The following is a 23,643-nucleotide window of genomic DNA, read 5'->3' as shown; positions in this document are numbered from 1 at the left end:
TAGTGTGAGTTTACACACATGAGCAAATACCTGTACACCCACACTCTGAAAAGTGGCATTCACAATAGTCAAAAGATGAACAACTCGGATGTCCACCGATGTATGAGTGGATAAAATAGGTGGATGCACACAATAGACCATTACTAGCTTTAAGGGAATACAGTTCCGATGCTATAAAACGAAGACTCTATATATGAGGAACACTATACTCTGAAGATCTTATGCTAAATAAAAAAGCAGATTAAAAATAAGCACCGTGTAACTCCACTGAAGGGAGATCCCAGAGCAGCCCAATGCACAGGGCCAGAAAGGGTAACTGTTATACCAGGGACTGTGGAGAGAGTTCTTATTTAATGGCTAGAATTGTAGTTTGGAGTAGTGAAGTTTCTGGAGATGATGGTGATTCCTTTTGTGTGACTGTATTTGATGTCACTGAACTCGACAGTGGCTAAAATGGTAAATTCTGTTACATATTTCACAACAAAGCCAACCAGAGTGAAAAGCGCACTGTAATTAATGTTATCCGATGGTGCATTGAAATTCCACGTGCTTGAGATCACAGTATCAAGATGCTAAGGGACTGTGTCCCTTGCTGTGTAGCCTAGTGGCAGCTCTAATTCATGGCTAGAGTTGCCCCTTGCTTGTGAGTAAGCAGTAACATCTGGAGTCACACTCCTTGATAAAATGCTTGACAGGACCAACCAGTCAACGTCCTCCAGGAAAACTGCAGGGTTTATTATTGCGCACTTAACTGGAAAGGTAACACAAATGGGGCCCAATCCAAAAGGGGTGTGTGTAGAAACAGTACTCTGGCAGGAGTCCTGAACATACGGGCATCAACATCTCTTTCATGCCTCTGGATATGGTTTCTCAGAGTCGTTGTTGGGCCAGCACAACTCAGTGATGGATATTTTTATAAACTATGTGCAGATAAAACATGTTTAACCCTTTCCTATGTGCAAAGACACATCTGTAAAAAGAGGAGGCTGGAAAGATGGCTCTGTGGTTAAAAAAGCACATGCTGCTGTTCAGCTCCCAGCACCTATGCTAGGCAGCTCACGACCACCGTTAACTCTGGCTTCAGGAGGGTCCTATACCTCTGACTTCATGTACACCTGTTCCATGCTGCATACACATAATAAAAAAAAAAAAACATAAAAAAGAATAGGGAACAATTTTGCAGCCTGTCCATACTAACCTACACTGAGGAGACTCTTAAATTCAAATAATATTTGTTAGTTAGGGTTTTGTCTATTTCTGAGATTAAATTGTACTCCATAGTTTAGGATGCCCAATCTTGCCTCAAACTTGAAAGAATACTATTGCCTCTGCCTCCCAAGTGCTGGTTTTATAGGAGTGAGCTACCACGCTAGGGGAAATGAGTATTTTTTAATATCAGAAAAAAGACCATAATAACCAAAGCCAGGATCTGGTATCAGTTTACAAAACTGGGCATTTTTCCAAGGCCAATGTTAGAATCCAAGGCCGTGGCACAGCAAAGGAGATGGGATATGTGTGGTAAGATGAAAGCCAGGCTCTGGGGCAAGCGTGTTACAGACACTAGGGAACGATCACCAACCTCAGCTCAGACCTGTGCCATGGAAACAATAAAAGTCAGAACAGTGGTGAATGACTCCACCCGTAGTAGAGTCTTCAATCAGTCCATCAGTGATCAGGACAGGTATATTCACATCATCCTTGGACTGGGAATGCAGACTTCTAGGCAACCCTTTTCACTTGTTGCATTAGAAAATCCACAGCCTCAAGTCCCAGGTCATATTTATATGACAACTTGTGAGAGTGACACTTTCTATAACAGGAAAATTAAGAGTCAGATTAAGATCCTTTATCCAGATGCTAGTAGAGAAAGAATCTAAACCCAGAGGTGTCTGGATTCCAACCTGTACTTTCCTTTCTTTTTCTAAGAGTAGGTGTGTGCACAGGTCATAGGACAGTAATAGAGTCAGTTCTGAGGACTGAGCTAGTTACTAGCCTTGCATTGCTGGGCTGTGTTGCTAGCCTCCAAGCCCATGTTCCCTATTACACGTGGCCGTTCACGGGTCCCAGGGATTGCTGGCCAGAGCTTAGCCCTCAGGATTCTCCCATCCTTGTGCTTGGTATTTCTCCCACGTTTGGCACCTGCTGCTGTCATTGCTGTCAATGACTTGCCTTGGTGTTCCTCCTCTCACTCAGCTTGTGTCATTGAATTTTTTCGGAAATTTCATGAAGCTTGTTAGAACTTTAGGCAGCAGGAGATGGGCAGGAAGGCCAGGGTGGGTGCTTGAGAGACTGGGATGGGGGAGGCCGGCATGCTGTGCACGGCTGTAGGACAGCTGCTGTGGGTATGGATGTCTGCTGTTTGCCTCCTGCCACACGTGGAAGCTGTAGGTTGCATGCAGATAAGACGGCAGTGTGTGTATGCAGAAAACCAAGTGCCCAAGCCTCATCTTTTACTCTCCACAGGCCACAGAGAGCACTGAAGACATCCCCAGTGAAGGGCATTATTACCTACAAAGGCAGACTGTGGACCATGCGACAAGAGAAGGTAATGAATGCTTCCCCTTGTCTTCGACACAAGCTTGGTGGTGTTAAGGCTGCCTGTTTAGGGGAGAAGCAGAAGCACACTGTGCAGGATCTACACAGGAGACCTACTGGTTTAAAGTACCTTGAAGAGCGTAGCTCAGCGCCATGAAGCACATTCACCCTGGGTAGGGCTGTCATCACTACCACGGCTCATAACATTTTCATCTCCCGCTCTGAACCTTTGTACTACTTCAGGTTCCCTTCTGTATCACCCCTACACCAAAACAAGACAGAACAGAACAAAGCAAAACACCCAACAGAAAGTAACTGGAGGCAGACACTCCTTGTCCTCTGTCACCGGCTAATTTCATTAAACATGTCTCCAAAGCTCAGATACACTTAGCCAAAATTCCATTCTTTTAATAACAGCTCAATATTATTCAGTGTGGATATATTACATTCTGTATACCATGGAAATATATCTGGATAATTTCCAGCTTGACTGCTGTAAATAGCAATGTTACAATATACACCACTGCAACCCCAGCTTTTATTTTTAAATATTACATTCCAAGTAGAATTTCTGGATTGAATTGTGATTTTTGCTTAATTTAACAAGGATTGTACTGTTTTCTGTAACTAATGTACCATTTCACAGTTTTACCAGCATTCCAGGGCCCAATACTTGTGCATTTGTGTTACTATGTAGGAAAGAAAGAAGATGAAAGACGGGGGAGAGGGGTACCCACTATCCTAATGGGGTGGTGCGATATCTCTTTGAGGTCTAGCAAGCATTTCCCTTGCATGAGTGAAGGTGACTGCATGGCCATACTGTTAGTCATTTGTGCAGCTTCTTTGGAGACCTGTTTAAGTCCCTTGTCACTTTTAGTTAGACCTGTGTGTGTGCTGTCACACTTTAGTTTTGTATTCTGGAAATTAAGTCCTTATTTGTAGGCTGCAAATATGCTTTTCAATTCTATATATAACCTTTTTGATTCGTTTGCTTAGATCTATTTTTTGATCACTAAAAATCTGGTTATACTCCACAACAATCATTGAAAAATTCATTATCCTGATATCCCCCAAGAGTTATATAGGTTTTCTTTTAAAGCTCCTATTGTTAAATTTTTGAGTTAATTTTCATATATGGTATTACTTAAGTTCCCAACTCTAGCATTTCTAGAAGACCGTCTCTTCCTTATTAAAAATAATCTTGGTACTTTTGCCAAAAATTATTCATGATACAGGTGTTTCTTTTCTAAGGATTTCTGTTCCATCAGTTTAACTTGGTGTAAGAACCACTCTCTTCTGAAATTAGATGAGTCATCCTACATTAATATTTTAGATTGATTTGGCTATTCCGAATCCCTTGAGATTTTATCTGAACTTTAGGGTATATTTTTCTGTCTAGAAAAACAAAAACTGCTCTGTGGGGTTGAAGTTTTTATAGGGATTGCAGTGACTCTGTAGACTGTCCTGGGCTGCCTTGGGAGTGCCAACATGTAAAATTTCCAGCCCATCAACATGGTATGTTCCATCATTTCTATGACAGTCCCAGGAGCTCACTCTTCTTGATGCTGTCGGAAGAACAGCTCTACTGTTTGTATGTCGCTCAAGTATAGAAATGATGGTTCCCTGTGCTGGCCTTGCACTTGGCTGCTGTAAGTAGTTAACTGGCTCTGAAAGTCTTTTGTGGAATCTTTAGTTTTCTGGGTACAAGATCACATAATTTGTGAACATTTTACTTCTTTCTAGGTTGATGTTTTTCCTTTCACTTGCTTAGGGGCTCTAGCCAGTCCACAGTGCCTAGCAACAGCACAAGCAAGCATCCTTGCTCATCTGGAGAAGCTTCTCCACTGGGTGTGATTTCACTGTGGGCATTTTCATGGTGCCATAATTTTCCTCTACTTCGAATTCACTGCTTTTAATTACAAAAGGATGGTTTTTATCAACTGACTTTCCTTGACAACAAGAATGTTTTGTTGGGCAGTGGTTTATATCTCTGTCCCCTGATTTCTTTATGCTGGGTTCATCTGTTCATGTTTATATTCTGATTCCAGCTTTCTGCTTCATTGCCCCTCCTGGCCCCAGCACCCTCTAAAAGCTCATGGTGAGGAGGTCATTTGTTACTCTTTTCTCCTTCGGGGTTTGGGGTTTGTATTGTCTTCATAGTTCCTTTCTCTTTGTGGACACTTGATTCCACCCCTTATCGGGTTCCTGTAGTTCCTATGGGTGTCCTGATGTCTCTAGTAAGTTGTACCAGCTTATCTTGCTTCATTTCTGACCATCTGTGTTTGAACTCTCATATGCATGCCTCCGCATATGTGTGGAGGTCAAAGGGGAGCTCTCACCAGCTTTCTTTTTCTATTATGTGTGGTGTGGACATCAAACTTAAGTTGTATCTTGGTGGCAAGCACACCTGGATCAGCTGAGTCCTCTTGCTGGTATTTCTCTCCATTCTTTGAATGTCGCTCGTTTCCCCAAGCCTCTGTGTGCCTGTTTGCTGTATAACCTAAGTGGCCTCAGCTAAAAATAAAGCTTATGACAAACCTTTTAATATTTTAAAGCATAGGCCTTAGCTGGGAAACCCTCAACTAGTTCATCACATCTATGATCATATGGCTAGCTACACCTTCCAGGCCTGTAGTCACCTCGGCATCCTCTTCTGGAGAAAAACCATTCCCCTTTCTTTTTCCCATAGTCCCTACAAAAGCCCCGCCTTCCACTTCCTGTCCAGCCATTGGCTGTCAGCCTTTATACTACAAAAAGCTACATTGCAGTCTAAACAAATCAGCAACAAGACACACCTGATCCACCCCTTTGGCTCGGATGAAGGCTGGATGAGGGCCGCATGATCTCCCTTAGAGCAGTTTGCTTTTTAATAATCTCAGAGAATTATCTTTTGGGCTGGTGATGAAGGAGAAGCATTCACATATAGAAAGCTGGTAGATAATGGGCTGTAGAGAAGACCTGACCAAACTATTCAAGCATTTAATTCACTGCCAGGATAAGCAGTTAACAATTGATTTGACAAAGGCATACCTTTTTACTATGTGAAAGAAGGTCACCAGTTCGTTTGGGGTGTCACTATTTAACAGTATCACTCCCCTCCCCCAACCCCACTTTGATCACAGTTTCCAGGTTTAACAAAAGGTATCATCCAGTTGTGTTTACTCAAACCTTTTACAGGTGCTCTCTTTTTGTGTGATCTTTCATGTCATCCACATCCTCTGTCACATCCAACCATTTATACAGCAATCCCCCTTCATGCTGTGGGGTAACCCTCTGACAGTCACTCACTGAGCTTAGGGATCAGACACTTGAAAGATCCTTAGAGCAAGTGACCTCTCTGACCATCTATGCCGTCCTAAATCCCCAAATGTGTGGGTGCTTTAGACTGTTTTAACTTCCCCATGTCTCTCCTCAAACGGTCAACTTCACATCTCTGCCCATCTTCTCTAGACCTTATCATTTGTGAATCCATTCAGTGCTCACTCCCCACCCCAAAGGGAGGCAAATCAAACAAAGCCGAGCAACATTGTATCAGCACCTCAGGCACTATCCTGAGAGGGTCCATAAGGCACACAAATCTACAAACAGGGTCCCTTGCACCTCTTCAACTTATGAATGGGAACTGGGCTTCTACTGCTTCAAGAGTCAGGCACAAGGGGGCAAAGTTGCTGAAAGCATCCCGGAACCTAGGCTCTGTTTTAAAGACTGGCTTTCTTGATCGGGCTTTCTTTTTGTTGGCTGAACCTGTTTTCTAGCGATCCAACAGAGCTGGCTTGTATTTGTTGCTGTTTCTGCTAGGGAATAAGAGCATGGAGTTAGTCACTGAAGATGCTCAGTCAGGATGCTTCCCCCTGCCTGCATCTCTAATATCAGAAGACGGTGAACAGGGTATGTTTACTGAGTGAACGCAGGGTGACAGTAAGAAAAATGTTAAAACAGCTGTGGTCTCAATTTGTTTCTCCAACTGATCATTTGCTTCTAAAACCAACCCCTTCCTTTGCTTTTGTCTGTTGCTCACCTGAGCAAAAACCGGGGCAAAAAGTTACTAAGATGCAAGTGTTCCACACTCAACTCCAAAGCACAGTGACTTTACTGACTTCTGCCAGGTGATCTTTATAGCAGCACATGTTCTAGAAACTTATCTTCAGAGTTGGCACTGGGCAGATGTGAAATATCCATACAGACAACACATCTGGCACATGTCACTTCGATGCAAGGGGCCAATGTTAAAATAACTTTCTGGTAACTGTACACAGTAACAATGTCGTTCTGGCTATTAAACACGGGACTTTACTACAGAGCCTACTATGCTTTATCATTATTAACTCAACCCATACCCAGTCTACAACCAAAGAATCAAGTGACTCACCTGTATTTTTTTTCATGGTTTCCTAGTCTTCTGCCTCTATGAACAACTAAATTTTTGTTAACTTGAGCAAGATTTTGTGGTTTTAAAATTACACAATCCTACAATCCCCACTTAAAATCTCTACCAATTGGCTAGAAAGTACTCGGATTTCTAAGTTACTTTTATTGTAATTCTTTGCATGTTCATTTTGTTAAATTTGTACTACAAACCACTAGTCTTTTGCTACTGGCCTCCTTGATCAAGATCCAAGTTTAAACAAAATTGAGAAAGCCAAAGTAACAAGGCCACCTACTGGACACACACCTCAGTACCCTCACACTACCATTTTGCCCAATGGATTTCTATGCATCAACTTCTAGGTTCCACTTCCCCCTTCCTTGGCTCAAGAGAGTAAAAATGTATTCCTTGAGGCAACCCTTATCTAACAAACTAGAGCCCCATAAGTACTTTAATTTGTTAGTATACAGAGAAAGCAGTAATTTCTGAGCCCTGTTGGTAGATCAAGCCTGGCTTGAGAAGACAGCTCAGTATGTGAGCAGTTGCCATTTCTATGCATGTTTGTTTTTGACAAACCAGCAATTATTTTTTTAATATTGGTATTTGATTTTACTTATAAATTATCTATTGTCCTATTAACACAAACCTCGGGCCATTATAGAAATGTTACCTTGTAAGAACATCCTGCACTTCCATGTTACCTTCTGCCTGTAGACAATCTAGAAGCAGGTAGCCTAGTTGCACTGTGAGGGTCCAACAACACAAGTGTACAGAGAGCCGGGATCCCTCTGTGGTCCTCACCACAATGGTTACTGACATCTCTGCATGTCCATGGTGACCTGTCCATATTCCAAGCACTAAGGAGAACAGAGCGAACAAAGGTCATGCATTGTTAAGAACACATGACACAGTAGTGTTAATCAAAGTTCTAGCTACAGCATACAATGTAAGCTTGGATGCTGAGGGGGAATGCCGCTCTCTTTATATCCCTCATCTTCTCATCAAAAGCAATTAAGACAACACCACCAGTTAAATGGGCTTTCAAGTATATTTTATTGGTGTAAAATCAAAATATGGTGATATGATTTTCAGAACTATGTGATAAATAACGTTCCCTTGAAGTTTCTTTACTATGAAGAGGAAAAACGCTAACTCTCAAAAAAAAAAAAAAAAAAAACAACAAAAAAAACCCCAGTAAAAAGTCAGTAATATTTGTTACAGCTTCTGCAAAATACTGAAAAACAGAGAAAGACTTTTCAAACCATTTCTTTACGTCATGATTCTGCTAAAAGCTCACCAACAAGACCTCCATCTTCGCAGGGCACTTACACAGTGGCCACAGAACCTGGTGCAGTTCGGCCGCAGCGGCTTTGCTCGTACCTAATGACAGCCTCACTCCTTGACTCTGTGCTCACATTAACGTTGTCCTTCATCTATATATTAAACAATCATCCCAAAGTGATCTCTGAGCATCACTCAAAGCTACAAAACACACATAGTTTTGTTTAAAATATTTGTATCCCGAGTTTCCATTTTTCTAAAAAAGAAAAGCCCCCAAAGTTACAAAGTGTGAAAGCCACTCTCCACATGGCGGCTCACTTGGAGGTCCCCAGGTGAACGAGAGCAATGATGGTTGTGTAGCTATGGAACAGATCCTCCTCCTTCACCTCATTACACCTCCTCAGTATAAAGTTCCCAGTGACTATCCGGTCACATCCAATTTCCCCATTTCCAAAGAAGCCAAATAAGGGAACACTGGGAAAAAACTTTCTAAATGCATCAGCCTCAACATTCCCCTTGGCTCTGTAGTACTGAAAGCCTCTGCCAACACACGCAAACATGAAGCCAATGGTGTTCTGTTCAGGGATGTTGGCTGCTTTGAGGCGCTGCATGGCAGCCTCAGCGGTCTTGGCATCGTTTACATCCTCATTGAGGAGAACTGTGGCACTCTGGATTCGCTGCCCACTAAATGACAGTCCAACCACACCTGTGGCATCAATATCCAGAGGGTTCCTGGAAATAGAAACAGAAAATCATCAACACCTCCTGACTAAGAGGAAGAGGTCTGCTGCCTTTGGCAACTTAAGCTTTGGTCTGAGGTTTATACCTCTCAGACAAGGATTAAAATAAACATTAAAAAATAGGGCAGATCAAAAAGAGCAAGCAACTGCTTTTTTTCTGCCACAAATACAAAGCTAGCTATACACAGCTCTTCCCAAAGTATGTTTTACATTATCACATCTTCACCCATTTCAGCCCATCCACTGTTAAATTATGAAAAGATATATTAAAACCATAATCATAGAGGGTAATTTTAACTCTGCAGGTTTCAGCTTTGTGCTGACTAGCCTTTGAACAACTGTGACTGCAATGCTTCCTGTCTGGTTTATAGCTTTGAGCCTGAAATCTGACTCATTTGAATTTTAAAACTTCACAATTTGGGGTAGAGGGATGGCTGGAGAGGTGGCTCAGGTTAAGAGCAGCTTCTGCTCTTACAGAGGCTCCCAGTTTGGTTCTTAGCATCTGTGACTCCAGCTCCAGAGGATATTAGCATCTCTGGTCTCTGAGGGCATATGTGCTCATACCCCACACAGACACAAACATCGCATAATTACACCTTAAACTTTTCTGTTACATTCATCTTATGTGCATGTCTGGGTGAGCATACACATGGCACACAGAGCTCAGGAGTCCTCTTTTCACCTGTGTGGCCCACAGGAACACAGCTTTCAGTTCTTGTGACAGGTTGTCAGCCCTGTTAAGGCTTTTTTTTAATAAGTGAAACTTTTATCCTTACCCCCCCCCCAATGAACTGTTATTAAGTTATAAAACATATAATGAATGCCCACTGGGAAGAAACAGACACTATAAGTCCCTATGACATTTATCAACAACAGACTCTATAAAATGGGCAAGGTTCTCAGAGTTAGCAAGAAACTAAGATAGTAAGGCACCAAGCATAGGTGCATATGTACTCGATAAATAAAATCTAATATACATTTCCCAAAAATGCTAGTAAGATCCCCATAGGCTGCTGCTCTCTGGGAGAAAGGTTAGAGATGCCACGGGGAGATTCTGCCCCCAACACAAGTGGTTAGAGCCTGACAAGTTTTGCCATGAACACTTGGCCCCTGTGCCGCTGCCTCGGGAAAAACATGTAACAACTTCACGTGGCTGCAGTCTAATTAACAGATGTCTTTAAGAGGCTGAAGTTTGCTTCAGACATAAGAATTCAATCTTCAAGTGACTGTTTCGTAAGACTAGCTTGCAAGGTCCAACTGGGGGACTTCTGCTCAGACTTGCTGCTGACCTCCTTGCAACAGTCTCTCCTGTATACACTCAGCACAGTGTACCCTCAGCTCACTTACGAAGACTTCCATACAAGGGCCACGGAAAACTGTCTAGAACATGCCACTTCACCCTCACCTTACAGTTTCCCCCTCTCCTTTAAAAACTTAGTCTTCCTTATTGGTTCCTATGAAACCTCTATTTCCCAGTTAGCAACCCAACTTCATACTGAAATAAAGGCCAGGTGCATTTATTTACGTTAGCCTCACTCAAATGATTTCTTCATTTGCAGGAGCAACATAAGGACCAGAGCTATAAAATATATCAACGGGTAATGCTGAAGGAACCTGATACTGACGTTCTTAAAAAACAATAAATCCAAGTTTAGTTCTGACAGCCAGCAGAACTTCATGTTTAGTGAGCATCTTGGCAAGAGCAAAATGGAATGAATCGGTATACTGGCAATTCCTTTTGTGTTTTTTGAGACAGGGCATCACTTCATACCCTTGGCTGGTCTGGAAGTCACCAGTGTAAATTAGGCTGGTCCTGAATTCAAGACTCACCTGTTTTTTTGCCAACCCAGAGTTACTGGAATCAAAGGCACAACAACACTATACTCTGCTTGATTCCTCTAATTTCTTTAAAAAACAAAACCCCCTAAGAGTAAGGAAAACCTGGAATCATTTCCATTCACCCATGGAAGAAGAGCAAAGTGCTCAGGCTTACTTTTCACAAGTCAGTGAAGACAAGTTGTCCACCTGGCCTCCAGCCAAGATGATATTCATATTGCTGAAAGTGCTGACTACCCGATGCAGGTAATTACTGGCTCCCACCGTACAGCAGTTATAGCCAAAGACAAGGACCACACGAAGTTCAGGGTTATCCAGAAGACCTGCAGAGAAGTGGGAGATAGACAGCCTTAAACCAGCATCAGCCATTGCTCCTGCTGACTGGGCTGCCGCTCTGAAGCCACTGGTTGCACGTCTTAGTTGCACGCACAGCAGAGACCTCGAGTGTCTTATCACACGGGGCTGAAAGCAGCTTCCATCAGAGCCAGCGGCCACCTCCTCCCCAGAGCTCCCGCCTGAGTCTCTGGCACCTTGTTTTCAAAACATCAATATGAAACCGATCAGTGTTAACAAGTGGCTTCTGGGACAAAGTACAGTCCCCAACTACCCGATGACTCCATTTAACTCAGCCGCACGACTTCCAAAGCAGTACGGAACCACTCAGCAAGACTGAGGTAGGCTAAATGGGGAGAAGGAGCCCTGCAGACCCACTGTTGGAGACTGTGCCAACTAAGAATCAAGAATCCACCCCATCAACACTGAACTCCACGCATGCCAGCGACCTTGAGTTTTCTTTTATCAAATGTTATCCTGTTCTGCATCCCAGGAGCCATCCCAAGAGTCCAGTTAAACTTTAATGGCAGCTCCTGTAAAGATGACATATGGCCTTCCTCTACAAAGCCACATCCTCTTTCCCTGAGTGTCTCTCAACTGTATGCTGAAAGTGATATTGAAAATCTCTTAATAAACTCCAACTCTACACCAGCGCATCCTGGAATTATTCTCTGATGAAATCTAGGTCAGCTTTACCCGTAGGTTACAGTGAGGAGCAGTTCTCCATCCAATGTTGCTGACAAATAATACTTCAGACCCTGCTCCTGGGCCAGTTCTAATTCTCCTCATTGTAAACCACAGGTCTGCACAGTGCAAACAGTAGTACCTCCTAGCACCCTACATCTCAAGCCAGTTCTGAAGGGTCCAGACAAGCCTGGACCTTTTTGCTTTGTAGAACCAATTTTCTGAGTAGGAAACAGTCTGTGGCAACAAGAGTCTAGTCTATTTTAGAAACAAGATGGTTACTTCCAGGGAAATGACTATTTTGGGACAATGACATGGCTATTTAGAAGAAATCAGGGTGAAGAGACACTGAGACACACACCCTATGAGCCTCAGGTCTCCACACCTGCAGACACAAGAACACATGGAAAGAGCAGTGAGGAAACTTCCTGAGAAGTCACCACGCCTTGAAGGCCCGCAGCCCACACCTGTCTTTCTAAACAGTTGCACTACAGGGACAGGGCTTGTGCCTGTGCCGCCCTCTTAGACACTGAGGCTTATGTGCAGAGCTCCCAGCTTTTAGCTCTTCCTCTCCTACTTACACTGCTCGGGACAGTGGAGAAGCCATTCTCAGTGTGTATCCTTCCTCTGATCCATAAACCCAAACTTTTCTTTGTTGTTACACCATTTTTTCTATGGCTGGTCTTTTAGGTGGGACAAAGCTTCTTAACTTTTCCAAACCCATTTCCTCATCTGTAAAGCAAAACTAACTGCTGAGAATAGGTACAGGGCTCAGCAGGTGACTTAAGTGTTAGCAACAGGGAAGCAGAACAGGTGGGGAAGTGACAGTCTGAGTGCTGCTGTGTAATGGAGGCCTACACTTTCAGACTAGCCCATTTACACACAGATGTGAGTTTGCACTAAGTCACTTTTATGAGCAGACGTAGTTTAAGCCCAATCATCCCCTCCCAGGGGAAGATGATGAAAAGCCTTCATGCTGCTTTGCTGACTCAGTAGCCAGTGGCCTAACTATAACAAGTTTCCTATCAGCACGACCTACTGCAGTCACACTTGCACACTTGCTTCCTCAAACCCTGGGGCAATCTTAACTGTCCACTAAGTTCATGACTTCTCTTACCATCAACTTTTTCCTCTAAAAACTTTTATAATAAATGGTTACTAGAAATATTTTTAAAAGCTTATGTTTTTCAGCTTTAACAAAAGACAAAATTGTCAATAACAGCTTACTGAAGATCAAGAATTCATTTGAAATTCAATTATAATTAAATGCATGCATGCACAGATCTTACCTCTCAAGTGTATGTGACTCAAGTTCCAGGGAATCCAATGTCCTTTTCTGCTTTTCATGGGCAGTACACACACATGCTACATATGCTTACCAACATGCAAACAGAACACTCATACAAGCTTATTGGCAGTCACTTATAAAAATGTTTATCCCTGGGCATCTAGGACATCATGGCAAATAAAATAATTTGAAACCAATTCAACCAATCAGCAGCAGCCTTGTCAACAGCAGCCTAGAAGCTGCTAGCTGGCCAAAATTAAGACAGAGGAAGTTCATCAACAAGATGAGCAAGCAATAGTAAATACCAATGCTGGTATATGGCACACACTCAGGAAGGAGGCAGAGGCAGGAGGATCTGCAATCAAGGGCAGCCAGAACTACACAGTGAGACCCCGTCTCAAACCAAACAAATCAACCAGTGAATAACAATGACTTACCCACTTCAGTAAGCTGATGTCTTTCGAGTGTTAAATTCTTGGGGTCCTTAATGAAATGAAAGGGTTGAATTCTTATTCCTTCAATTTGAGGGAATAATAAGGCAAAACCAGATTCTCCAATTTCTATTTCCTGAGGTCGATTGCTACCGGATCCCATTGGAGTCACTAGGGAGAAAAAGACAGTTTCATAAGGACATCTCATAGAAACGGGACTTAGTAAGAGACATAATCAACCTATCACATCCTCACTGCAGGTTAGGCTGTCAAACAGTTGCTCCTAGGGTAATAGCTCTCTGGGAACTGCAGGGTGTCAATGCCTGCAGCAGACTTTCAAGTGTGTTCAGACAGGAAGCTTTACAAAAAGTATCCAAACTGAGCAGTGGGTGAGTGGCTGAGTGCAGATGAAGGGAAGGCTGTTCTTCGGAAGACTTGTTTCAGCTCCCAGGAGATCCGACACCCTCTTCTGGTGTCCGTGAGCACCAGGCATGCATGTGATGCAGATATACAAGCAGGCAAAAATGTCATACACATAAATTAAGTTTCTGAAAAAGTCAAACCAGGGTGAGGTGGGGGATATCTGAAGAGAAAAACGCAGAAGACAAACCCCACACAATGTACAGTGAGATTAAAACATGGAAGATGGTGTCTCGGTGGTTAACCTGATAAGATTCAGAACCACCATTGACTCTGGGCACTGTGTGAGGTATCTAGATTAGGCTGGGATAAGACAGACCTTGAACTTGGGCAGCACCACCCCAGAGCCTGGAGTCTGGCAGTGAAGCTGGAGCAGTCAAGCTGGGCTCCCTGAGTCAGGCTTTCAAACCTCTCCTGACTCCTTACCAGGATGCACCCTTCAACAGTGAACTAAGCAAGTTCCCCACCCAGACTGTTTGCCAAGTATTTTGTTGCAACAGTAAATAAGTTACTCCTATAAACCTAGGAGAGAAGCCCAAACCTAAGCAGTGTTTATGAGAGAAGATGCATGACGGTCAGAACTAGAACTACAGCAGAGTGCGGCAGCCTCTGCACGGCTCAGCAAGTACCTAGTAAGCACACAGAAGGTACTCAATGTAGGTCACGAGATATTCAAGGAAAACACTCGAAGGAAAATCTTCCCACTACTAGCCAGACTATCACAAGCTGTGACCCGAGTAGCAAGAACGTGCAGCAACTGCAACCCTCAGAACCTGCTTACTGAGCATGCCATGGTAGAAATTTGGAAAACTAGCAGTTTCTTTTGGAGTTAAATATACATCAGTGCTAAAAACCAGTAAGCTCACTTCTTAAGTTTCAAAGAAACTTAAAACTTACACAAATGTAATATCCTCATTCATGATACCTAGGTCCAGAAAACCAGTTTATGAAAAGCAGAATGAGAAAATAAATCTTGTCTCTTATATCACAGAATGACTCCAAATACTTAAATGAAGAAGGGCTGGGGACATGGCTCGGTTATAAAGTGTCTGCTGTATAGGCATGAAGACCAGTCTGGAAGTCCTCCCCACACCTAACCCCAAACAAAGGTCAAGCAATGGAGGAAGCAGAAAAAGGAAGCCTAGCTGCAACAGTGAGCCCAAGTTCAGTGGGAGCCCCTGTATCAAAGGAACTGAACAACTTCTGATCTCTTCATGCATGTACTTAACACACAGAGACACAGACAGTAACACTCATGGGCACCTGCACACAAATTTTAAAGGAATTACTGATAATCGTAATGTAAATGAATCTCAAAAACACGTTTATTTCAGGAAAGAGCTAAAAGACAAGGAGGACAGCCATTATGCACTGACAGGCAAACCTGGCCACACAAGTCAGAAGAAGAGTTCTGGGAGGGGCTGTCAGGAAAGAACAAAGAAACTACCAGGCTCAAAGACCATGCCTTAGTTTCGAGACACCAAGACCAAGGCAACGTTCATAAAAGGAAGCATTTAACTGGGGGCTTGTTTATAGTTTCAGAGGCTTTAGTCCATTCTTGCCATGGCTGGAAGCTCGGTGGCAGACAGGCATGGGGCTGGAGAAGTGGCAGAGAACTACATCCAGACCCACAGGCAGAGGCTGGGCCTGGCCTGGGCTTTGGAAACCTAAAAGCCCATTCATTCCCAGGGACAAACTTCCTCCCACAAGGCCACCTTGTAATCCTTTGTAATCCTTCCAAACTGGAGACCAAGCATTCCAGAAGACTAGGAGACTATTTAAATCACTACAACCAGCAAACATCAGAGGCCACACCCTGGCTGGAGCAGATGGAATGGGATTTAGCATTTAGCCCTCAACACAAGATCAGGAGGACTTAGGCAGTACAGAATCAAAGCTGCTTCAGGACAGGGCAACAACAAAAGGAAAGCTTGCAACTGCCATCCAAAGCTGGCTACCCTTTCTTTCCTGCCCCTATTCCTGTAACAGAAAACTTAACAGGAAGAACTTGCCTGTATCTGAGGCTGCAGTGGATGTAATGGACAGACTAAGATGTGAGGGATGAGCTACGACCCGACATAAGCATCCAACAGTAACCAGTAATGATAAAAAGGCTACAGGGCACTTAACGTCAATTCCAACCTGGGAAGGAAGCCCCTGCACAGCTAGTGCTTTAGTGTGTGAGCTGCTCCAGCCCTATTCATCCGAAAACACTTGGGGCCCTTTGTGTTTCATTGCACAAGACTCGGGAACCAAACACAATCCAGACACTAGTGTGGGACCCAGGGGTGGCGAGGGTCTTCATGCTTGTGCAGCAGCAGGCACTTCACCAACCCAGCTGCCTACAAGGCTCTGTTTAAAGCTCCAGGAAACAGCAATAGCTGGCTAACATCTTGCTGCATAGTTTGTTGTAAAGACCACAGACGTGTTACGTCACTACATCTTCACAGTCCTCCAAAGATACAAACACCAGCATCCAATTTTACAGATAAAGAAACTGACTGCCTCAGGGATGTCAGTAAGCTGTCCAAAATAAGTCCTAAGTGGTACATCTGGAATCATGTCTTAACCCAAACACCTCGGCTACATCAACAGGAAACAATGTAAATACTAACAGCAAACAGGTGCCATGCTGGCAACATGCAGAGAGACAAGCCTCTAGGTAAGGCCACAAAACTGTTGCTCAGTGGCTCCTACCTGCAAAAAACAGGAGGGGGTGAGCCGACCAGACTGGGTAGAATGAGATCCTCCCTCCCAGCGATTGGCTGAGAAGACAGAGATTACACTTTGCTCTTAGGCAGCCGAGAGAGATCTGAACTATGAACCTCAAGGATTTGAGAGACATTTTGAGTATAAAGAAACACCAAGGCAAGGATGACTAATGCTATTGTTTTAGATGATCAATAATGTAAATGTACTTTCCAGCTATAAATATTTCTTCAATCCATGGGACCCCCATATCAAACCAAGGCAAGAAATAAGCTGTTAATTTCTCTCACCTACGATTCCTGGGGTCACAATCCCAAGGACTTGGCACTGCTTGGGGAACAGCTTCTCCAGGGCACATGCTGTCTCCATAGTAGTTCTTTTCCTCGCTGTAATGATACAGTTGTACAACTGTTAAATGCTATCCAGCTTCTAGTTCCAACCTGGCAATGTTAGAAACATATCGATATTTGACAATAGAACAGGCTGAGGCTGGGGATGTAGGTCAGTTGGTAGAATGTGTACAAGAAGCCCTGGGTTCAGTCATCAGCCACTGCACTGCAGAACCCTGAGCAGGCGCATGCAGTAATCCTAGCACTGCATGGGGAAAGCAGGATGAGCAGGAGTTCAAGGTCATCCTTGGTTATAAAGTGAGTTTTGAGGCCAGCCTGGGCTACGAGACCTTGTCTAAAAGAAAAAGAAAGGATAAATAGATAAGGGTTTTCCTCATTTTGGTCCCCGTTATAGTCAAATTCTTATATTTTTGGTTGTGAGCCTAGCCTTTAACGGCTGAGCCATCTCTCCAGCCCATAGTCAAATTCTTAACCTTCGGCTTCACCACTTTTGCCCTAGGGCATCAGATCATGAACAGAGAGGTGCTATTTACTGGACCTCTCGCTTCATCTGTTCAACTGATTTCACAGCATAACTACTACTTGATTCCAGTCAATGTCCAAATCAAAGTATGGGGTCCATAGTTCCCTTAGCAATCCAAGAATGCATAGTGTCTGTAAACAGCTTTGGTAAATGAAACCTCACAGCAAGCATTACATTATACATGAGCAAGAGTGAGTAACAAACCAGGCCCTTGTTTTAATAAAGAGGAGTACACCTGGAGTATTAAAGTATTTCAAAACAAGAAAAACATCTTTCTGAAAAAAACTCATTCCATCCATGGGTATAGGAGCAGTGCCCAAAGGTCTCAGAAGGCTTGTTCTCAGGTCAGGACTAGGTCGATGTCAAAAACAGAAACAAACAACAGCAAAAAAACCCCTCACCCTTGTCTCCATAGCTACCTCTTTTATGGCCACGACATTCTTCCAGGCTGATGAAAGTTTCAGAGTCTGCCATGTAGAGAACTGTCTGTGGTAAGATGGGAACATTCTGCAGAGAGAGAAAGAATGGGCTCCTATGAGACTGTGCTTGCCTCTGGGGGCCCAGGCAGCCCTGTCCGAGCCCACCGCCCGCTCCACTCGGAGCCTCCCTCTCAGGTCTCACCTGTTGCTCCAACTCTTGTCAGTACCTACTATTTTGTTTTTTGTGTTAAACTTATCTCAGGTCTTAAGTTTCTTTTCATTTAATATTTTATAGCAGACGTCAGAGTAACAAGCATCTCAACATAGGGTGCACAGGCTGCACCCTCTTATGACCTTCACTGCCAGCTCCCAGCTCAGTATTTCACACCTGCTCACACTAGTACAAAGAGGTTCCCTGCTGTCAAGCACCAAGGTGCCTCAGAACAACCTCAGACTTTGTATCTGGCACCCCCACGTGGCTTAAACAGCCCTGCCATTCTTGTTTGTATAGTCTCAACTCTGAGCAGGGGCTTCCTCAGACTCCAGGCTTTCCCAAGCCTCACAAGGTAGACAGGTGTCCAAGACTGAACTAAATGAAAGGAGAAACCTTCAAAGTTTTTCCTACAAGAGTGAAATAAAGAACAGCACATCATCACTGCCTTGTAATTTGGGGAGATTTAGATGTTTAAGAGAGGTTCTAGATAAACTCACAAAACACACTGAGCAGTGTACCATAGATGGAGTGGGTAAGACAAGACCTATGACCTATGGATACAAATTCTTGATTTCCTATGGCATTTCTTAAAAGTCTAACTCGTTGTCACAATTTAAAATTCCACAGAACTTTAATATATTTCCCAATCCTTTTGATAACACTATAGAAACACTCAGATTGCTTTCAGCTATGGTTAGACAAACCTGCTAGCACCTCCAGTCAGCCACTAGACCCTCCTGGGCTTCTTTCTGATGTTGAGTTATTTCTGTATGTAATGCCAACTGAGTGAAGGAATCAGGGTCTGCTCCTGCCTCTACCATCAACAGCAGGTAACTTTCGCAAAGCAGACATCTAGTTTCTCAAGCTTCCTATGTATAAACTAACATACCAGCCTCCTCTCTAATTCTCACTAGAAACTGACAATGGCAAGCCTCAAAATAAGACGCTCACTGTAGCAGAAGGCAGTCAGGACTGCACTATTCAAAGCTATGGCGGACTGTCTAATAAAAGTTCAAAAATATTTCTAATAGGAGGTTAAGCAACTTTTCTTATATCTATCTATTAAAATACTCAATCCACAAGATAATCTGGAAAACACCATATATGGCTTAGATATTCACCATGTTTCTGTCTCACTGTGAGTTTAATTTTTTTAAGGCTACTGTTTAGACTTTCATAGTCATGCTATGAGTTCTTAACACCCACTGAAAATATAGTCTTAGATCATAAATAACATGTTATATTCATTATTTTTTTGCCATTTAATCCTTACAAGAACTCTTATAAGGGTACAAGAGAATTATTGTTCTTCTTTTTCAGTTTATGAAAAGAGAGCTCAAGGTCAGGAGAGGTCAAAGCCACATTGCTAGCTAGAGCCAAAGTCTGAGTTAACATCTAAGACTCTGTATCTAACAGCCACTGCCACATGCAGAAAGCCCACTGCAGTAAAAAGTTGAAAATGACAGGACATACAAAAGAGCACTGAAAAAAAAAAAAAAAAAGAAAAAGAAATCACACATGGGTTCCACTCCCCACAGAAACTTACACTAGCATTCTAGCTTACTTATGACTCTTCCTTTACATTAATCTAAACTCCACTAGTATAATTTAATAATTTCTCAAGTTTATCAACATCCACAAATTTTTATTTTCTGTGTATGTCTCTGAGTATATGCCATGTGTGTGTGGGTGGCCTCAGAAGCCAGTTGTATTTACAGGCAGCTCTGACCCCTGATGTGAGTGCTGGGAATGAAACCAACTATATCCTAACCACTGAGCATTTCTCTGGCTCCTTTATCAAGATTTTCTTATCATTGAAGGTACTTTGTGATTTATAATTTAATGATTTATTTTACCAGACAGTAGATTTTTAAGCTCCCTCACTGTACATGATACTCCAAAGAACATGTCTGTGGAAAAGACTTTGGTAGTGTTTTGAATTTTTCCAAATAACAGATTCTAAATAATGGACTGTGGGTTTTGGTCAATGTATGAGAAACAGTACTCCAACAGGCAAGAGGGATGCCAGCCAGCTTTCTGGGTGTGAGTCCAAGAGTCCAAAAGAGCAAAGAAGAACCCCCGCACTAGACAGCATAGAAAAAAAGACAGTACACTCAGGATGAGCACATTAAAACTAAGAACCAGGGCTTGGAGGGATGGCTCAGCAGTTCTGAGGGACTGCGGCTCTTTCAGAGGGCAGAGTCCATACAGCTCACAATCGGCTCTAAGGGATCCACTGCATTCTTCTGGCCTCCACAGGCATGTGTGCACATTCAGATACATTACAGACAGACAGATACACACACACAAAGAACTAAGAGCTAGGTTCCCTGAACCCCTGGGAGCTCTCAGAGACTGAGCCACCAACCAAAGACCATACATGGGCTAGAAAGAGGACCCCTGAACATTATATAGCAGACGTGCAGCTCAGTCTCCATAGCTACTTTGTCTGGCCTCAGAGGGAGAGGAAGTGGCTAATCTGGCAGAGATTGATGTCTATGTGGAGTGGGGGTGGGGCTGGGAAAGGAATGGATGGCACCCTTTCATAGGAGATGGGGAGGGGGAGGGAGGTCTGAGCCAGCTGTCCCACTGTCAATAAGGAAAAGTATAAATATGAACAGAGAGGAAGTGAGACAAAACCTTATTATATTGGGTTCAATGTACCTAAGGCAACTCATGAGTTCCCATGTACTGATGATAGAAATACAACTCCAGATACACAGTCACCTCTCTTCATTCAATGATTCAAACATAGCTGTTTTAAAAAGGGGGGGGGAGGGGCAGACTCCATACTATATCTACAAAGTTTTTTGTCCTTATTTCCTAATATAGTCTACATTTACTTTATGTGAGGTATGAATAATCTAGAGAGTTAAATTTAAATATAAAGGTGGGCTATATAGGTTAACAGAAATAGCATGCCACTTTATAAGGGCCTTGAGCAGCTGTGGACTTCAATATGGGGCAACCAATACCCTGACAATACCAAAGAACTATTGCATATGCAGATGTGTAGCTAGCAGCAGCAAACTCTTAAACAGTGAGTAGACTTACACAGATTCTAAATACCATTCTCCACTAAAGGAAACCAGGACTATTAGTGAAACTACTAATTTCTTGAATGAAGCAGCTGAAATGCAAGCTGAAGACATTTGGTGCCAAAAGAAAGGTCACCCCTAAGAGACAGTAAGACTGTCTTGAGAGCTCACTAGCCATACACAGTCCGTGTGAGTACAGGAGATTCTAACAGTAGCAGATACATCTCCACACAAGAGACCAAAAGCATGTGTGTGCTGTGTGAACAGACTGAAAGAGAACAGAAAGTGTCAAAGACTCTACACACAAGTGCTCACCAACTGCAACCCGACAAAAACGCACAGGCAGAAGTTTCTGGCAGGCACCACTTTCATCAAGTCAAAGATCTAACAAATCAGTCACACTCAACTTGTGAATGTTGTACAAATTAACTGGCCTTGAATTCTGTTAAGTGTTTAGGCTGGTATACAAAGTCAAGTTGGAGAAACATACAAACCAAAGAAGCACGTCTGTTAGTCATTGGGAAGAACCCTTTTGCTCTCAAGAAAAATACTGGGACAAAATGTGAATGGATTCTGAAGACTAGATGGTAGTGTTTGCCGTCTTATTTTGGTACTCAGATTATCTCCAATTTGACTGGCAAGAGCCCCCACATCTGAGCACCTTCAGATGTCTTTTGGGTAATGTATTATCTTAGTTTCGTTTCTGTTACTGTGATAAAGACCACTATGAAAAGCAATTTGGGGAGTGAAGGGTCCCCGAGTGGAATGCTGTTTACTGGACTGTTCTCTATGGCTCGCTCAGTTTGTTTTCCTATAAGCCCTAGGACCACCAGCTAAGGGAGCTGTGTAGCCTACAGTGGGGACTTGGGGGTGCTCCCACACCAAACATTAATCAAGAAAGTGCCCTACAGACTTGCCTACAGGCCTATCTTTGGCAGGCACTTACTTGAGTTTCCTCTTTCCAGATCAAGTTGAAAACCAAACCCCAAACCAAAAAAAAAAATCCCTGCAACCAACACATGCATCAATGATAATTTCCAAATCTGGAGGCTATATTGTGGTTAAGGAGAACATTCCTGTTTGTCAATTATACATACTAAGGCGTAATACGGCATCAAATTGGCAATTTCTTCACAAGGGCCCCTGCCCCTCAGTGAGATACTGGAGAATCACTATCAGCTGTATAATGTCTTCACCTCCCCAAACACTAACTCTCCTGGATCCAGGAACAAAAATGAGAAAGGGACTGTGGTTTAAGTATTTAGGTAGAAATTTTAGTTCTTCCAGTTCTAGTGTGTGACCCCAGGCAAGTGATACCCAATGCCTTCATGGAAAATAGAGGCAAGTTAAGGTAGGCTCTATAGGACGTTGTAATAGTGGGCACCAGGATACCTCAAATTGCCCAACTTCTAATAATGAATAAACCACAGCACGCCCTTACTAAACCTGAGGTTTACTACAAAATTCTAGAATATGAGCAAAGGTTCCCCGAGTTAACAAAAACAAGGACATGTATAGTGATTTTAAAAGAAGTTCTCAAAGATGGCCCACCAGCTCTGCAAGTGACTCTCCAAGACACAACTCCATACTTGCCTCAAGCGCCTCAGCTACCACTCGAACCAAGCAATGTCCCTCCAGGTGGCCCGCCTCTGCCACACCCGCGGAGATCCAGGTCACGCTGCGATGGGTCCGCAGCACTCTGCGCACACAGTCCCTCCACAGGCGGCATACTCTAGGACGCAAAAGCACAAAGGGTTGCCGCCGGGCGGCCCGTTCCCATCGTCAGCAGCCTCGCAGCGCCAGCCAAGCATTAGGACACCCGGTAAGGGTCCCGGCAGAGGCGAACCCGCCACCCTCCGGGACGAAGGTCTCCTACCGCCCCATTCGCCCTCACCCGGCTACCCGAAGCAGCGCTTTGGCCGGCAGGAAGGTAAACACACGCTCCACCACCTCCGCAAGGTTACTCAGCACATAGGTGCCTCGCGGATCTATGGAGGAGCCGCCGCCGCCTACCGGCTCCATTCCTCGCCTACCGGGCCGAAAGCCCTACGGAGGCTCAGAGGTGCCCGAGCCGATGCCGCACCACCGACAAGCCGAGCTCACTGAGCAGGCGCGCGCCACTTCCGGTGGGCGGCTTCCGGCCCTAGAAGCGGTGCACCGTCCTGCACTGTTCCGCCCGGAAAGAAACAGGAGTAGCCTGGCGTTTAAGCCTGCTGCAAACGCTCTATTTCGTTAACTCGTTAACTCTTAAGTTTTAAGCGAGTAGGCAATAAATAGCACTCGCCATTCTTTGGCCACTAACTATTAATTGCTACAGAAAGCACATACCAAAACAGACATTTTCACACAGGATCATTATTCTAGCTGGTTCTTCCCTACCCGGCTACAGAATCTCAGGGACCGTGACCCAACAACCTGTTTTAACCCTTAGGAGATTCCCATACATTCCCGAACCAAAAATGAAAGGAACAGTAGA

At 43.6% G+C, this 23,643-nt stretch overlaps 2 protein-coding genes across 2 annotated transcripts in view; one reads left to right on the top strand and one right to left on the bottom strand.

Annotated features, from left to right (window-relative positions):
• The window catches only part of NRG4 (neuregulin 4), a gene marked incomplete at its 5' end in the record, with an annotated part of 54,161 nt that extends 43,255 nt beyond the window's left edge, over positions 1–10,906 (top strand). The window contains 2 exon segments of the mRNA XM_080930322.1: positions 2,464–2,545; positions 10,482–10,906. Of these exon segments, the coding sequence (XP_080786448.1) occupies positions 2,464–2,545; positions 10,482–10,492 (93 nt within the window). The 3' untranslated portion in view covers positions 10,493–10,906.
• Positions 7,946–23,242, bottom strand: FBXO22 (F-box protein 22). Its single transcript, XM_080929864.1, has 7 exons — positions 23,062–23,242; positions 22,761–22,899; positions 17,916–18,003; positions 16,914–17,009; positions 13,501–13,665; positions 10,916–11,081; positions 7,946–8,914 (listed from the first exon to the last, which is right to left on the bottom strand). Exons 1-7 carry the CDS (start codon positions 23,187–23,189, stop codon positions 8,497–8,499), a joined length of 1,200 nt encoding a protein of 399 aa, XP_080785990.1. The 5' UTR covers positions 23,190–23,242; the 3' UTR covers positions 7,946–8,496.
• Positions 23,243–23,643: the final 401 nt, after the last annotated feature.

Source organism: Micromys minutus (assembly GCF_963924665.1).
Source record: "Micromys minutus genome assembly, chromosome: 16".
NCBI lineage: Eukaryota > Metazoa > Chordata > Mammalia > Rodentia > Muridae > Micromys > Micromys minutus.
This window is presented reverse-complemented; position numbering and strand designations above follow the sequence as displayed.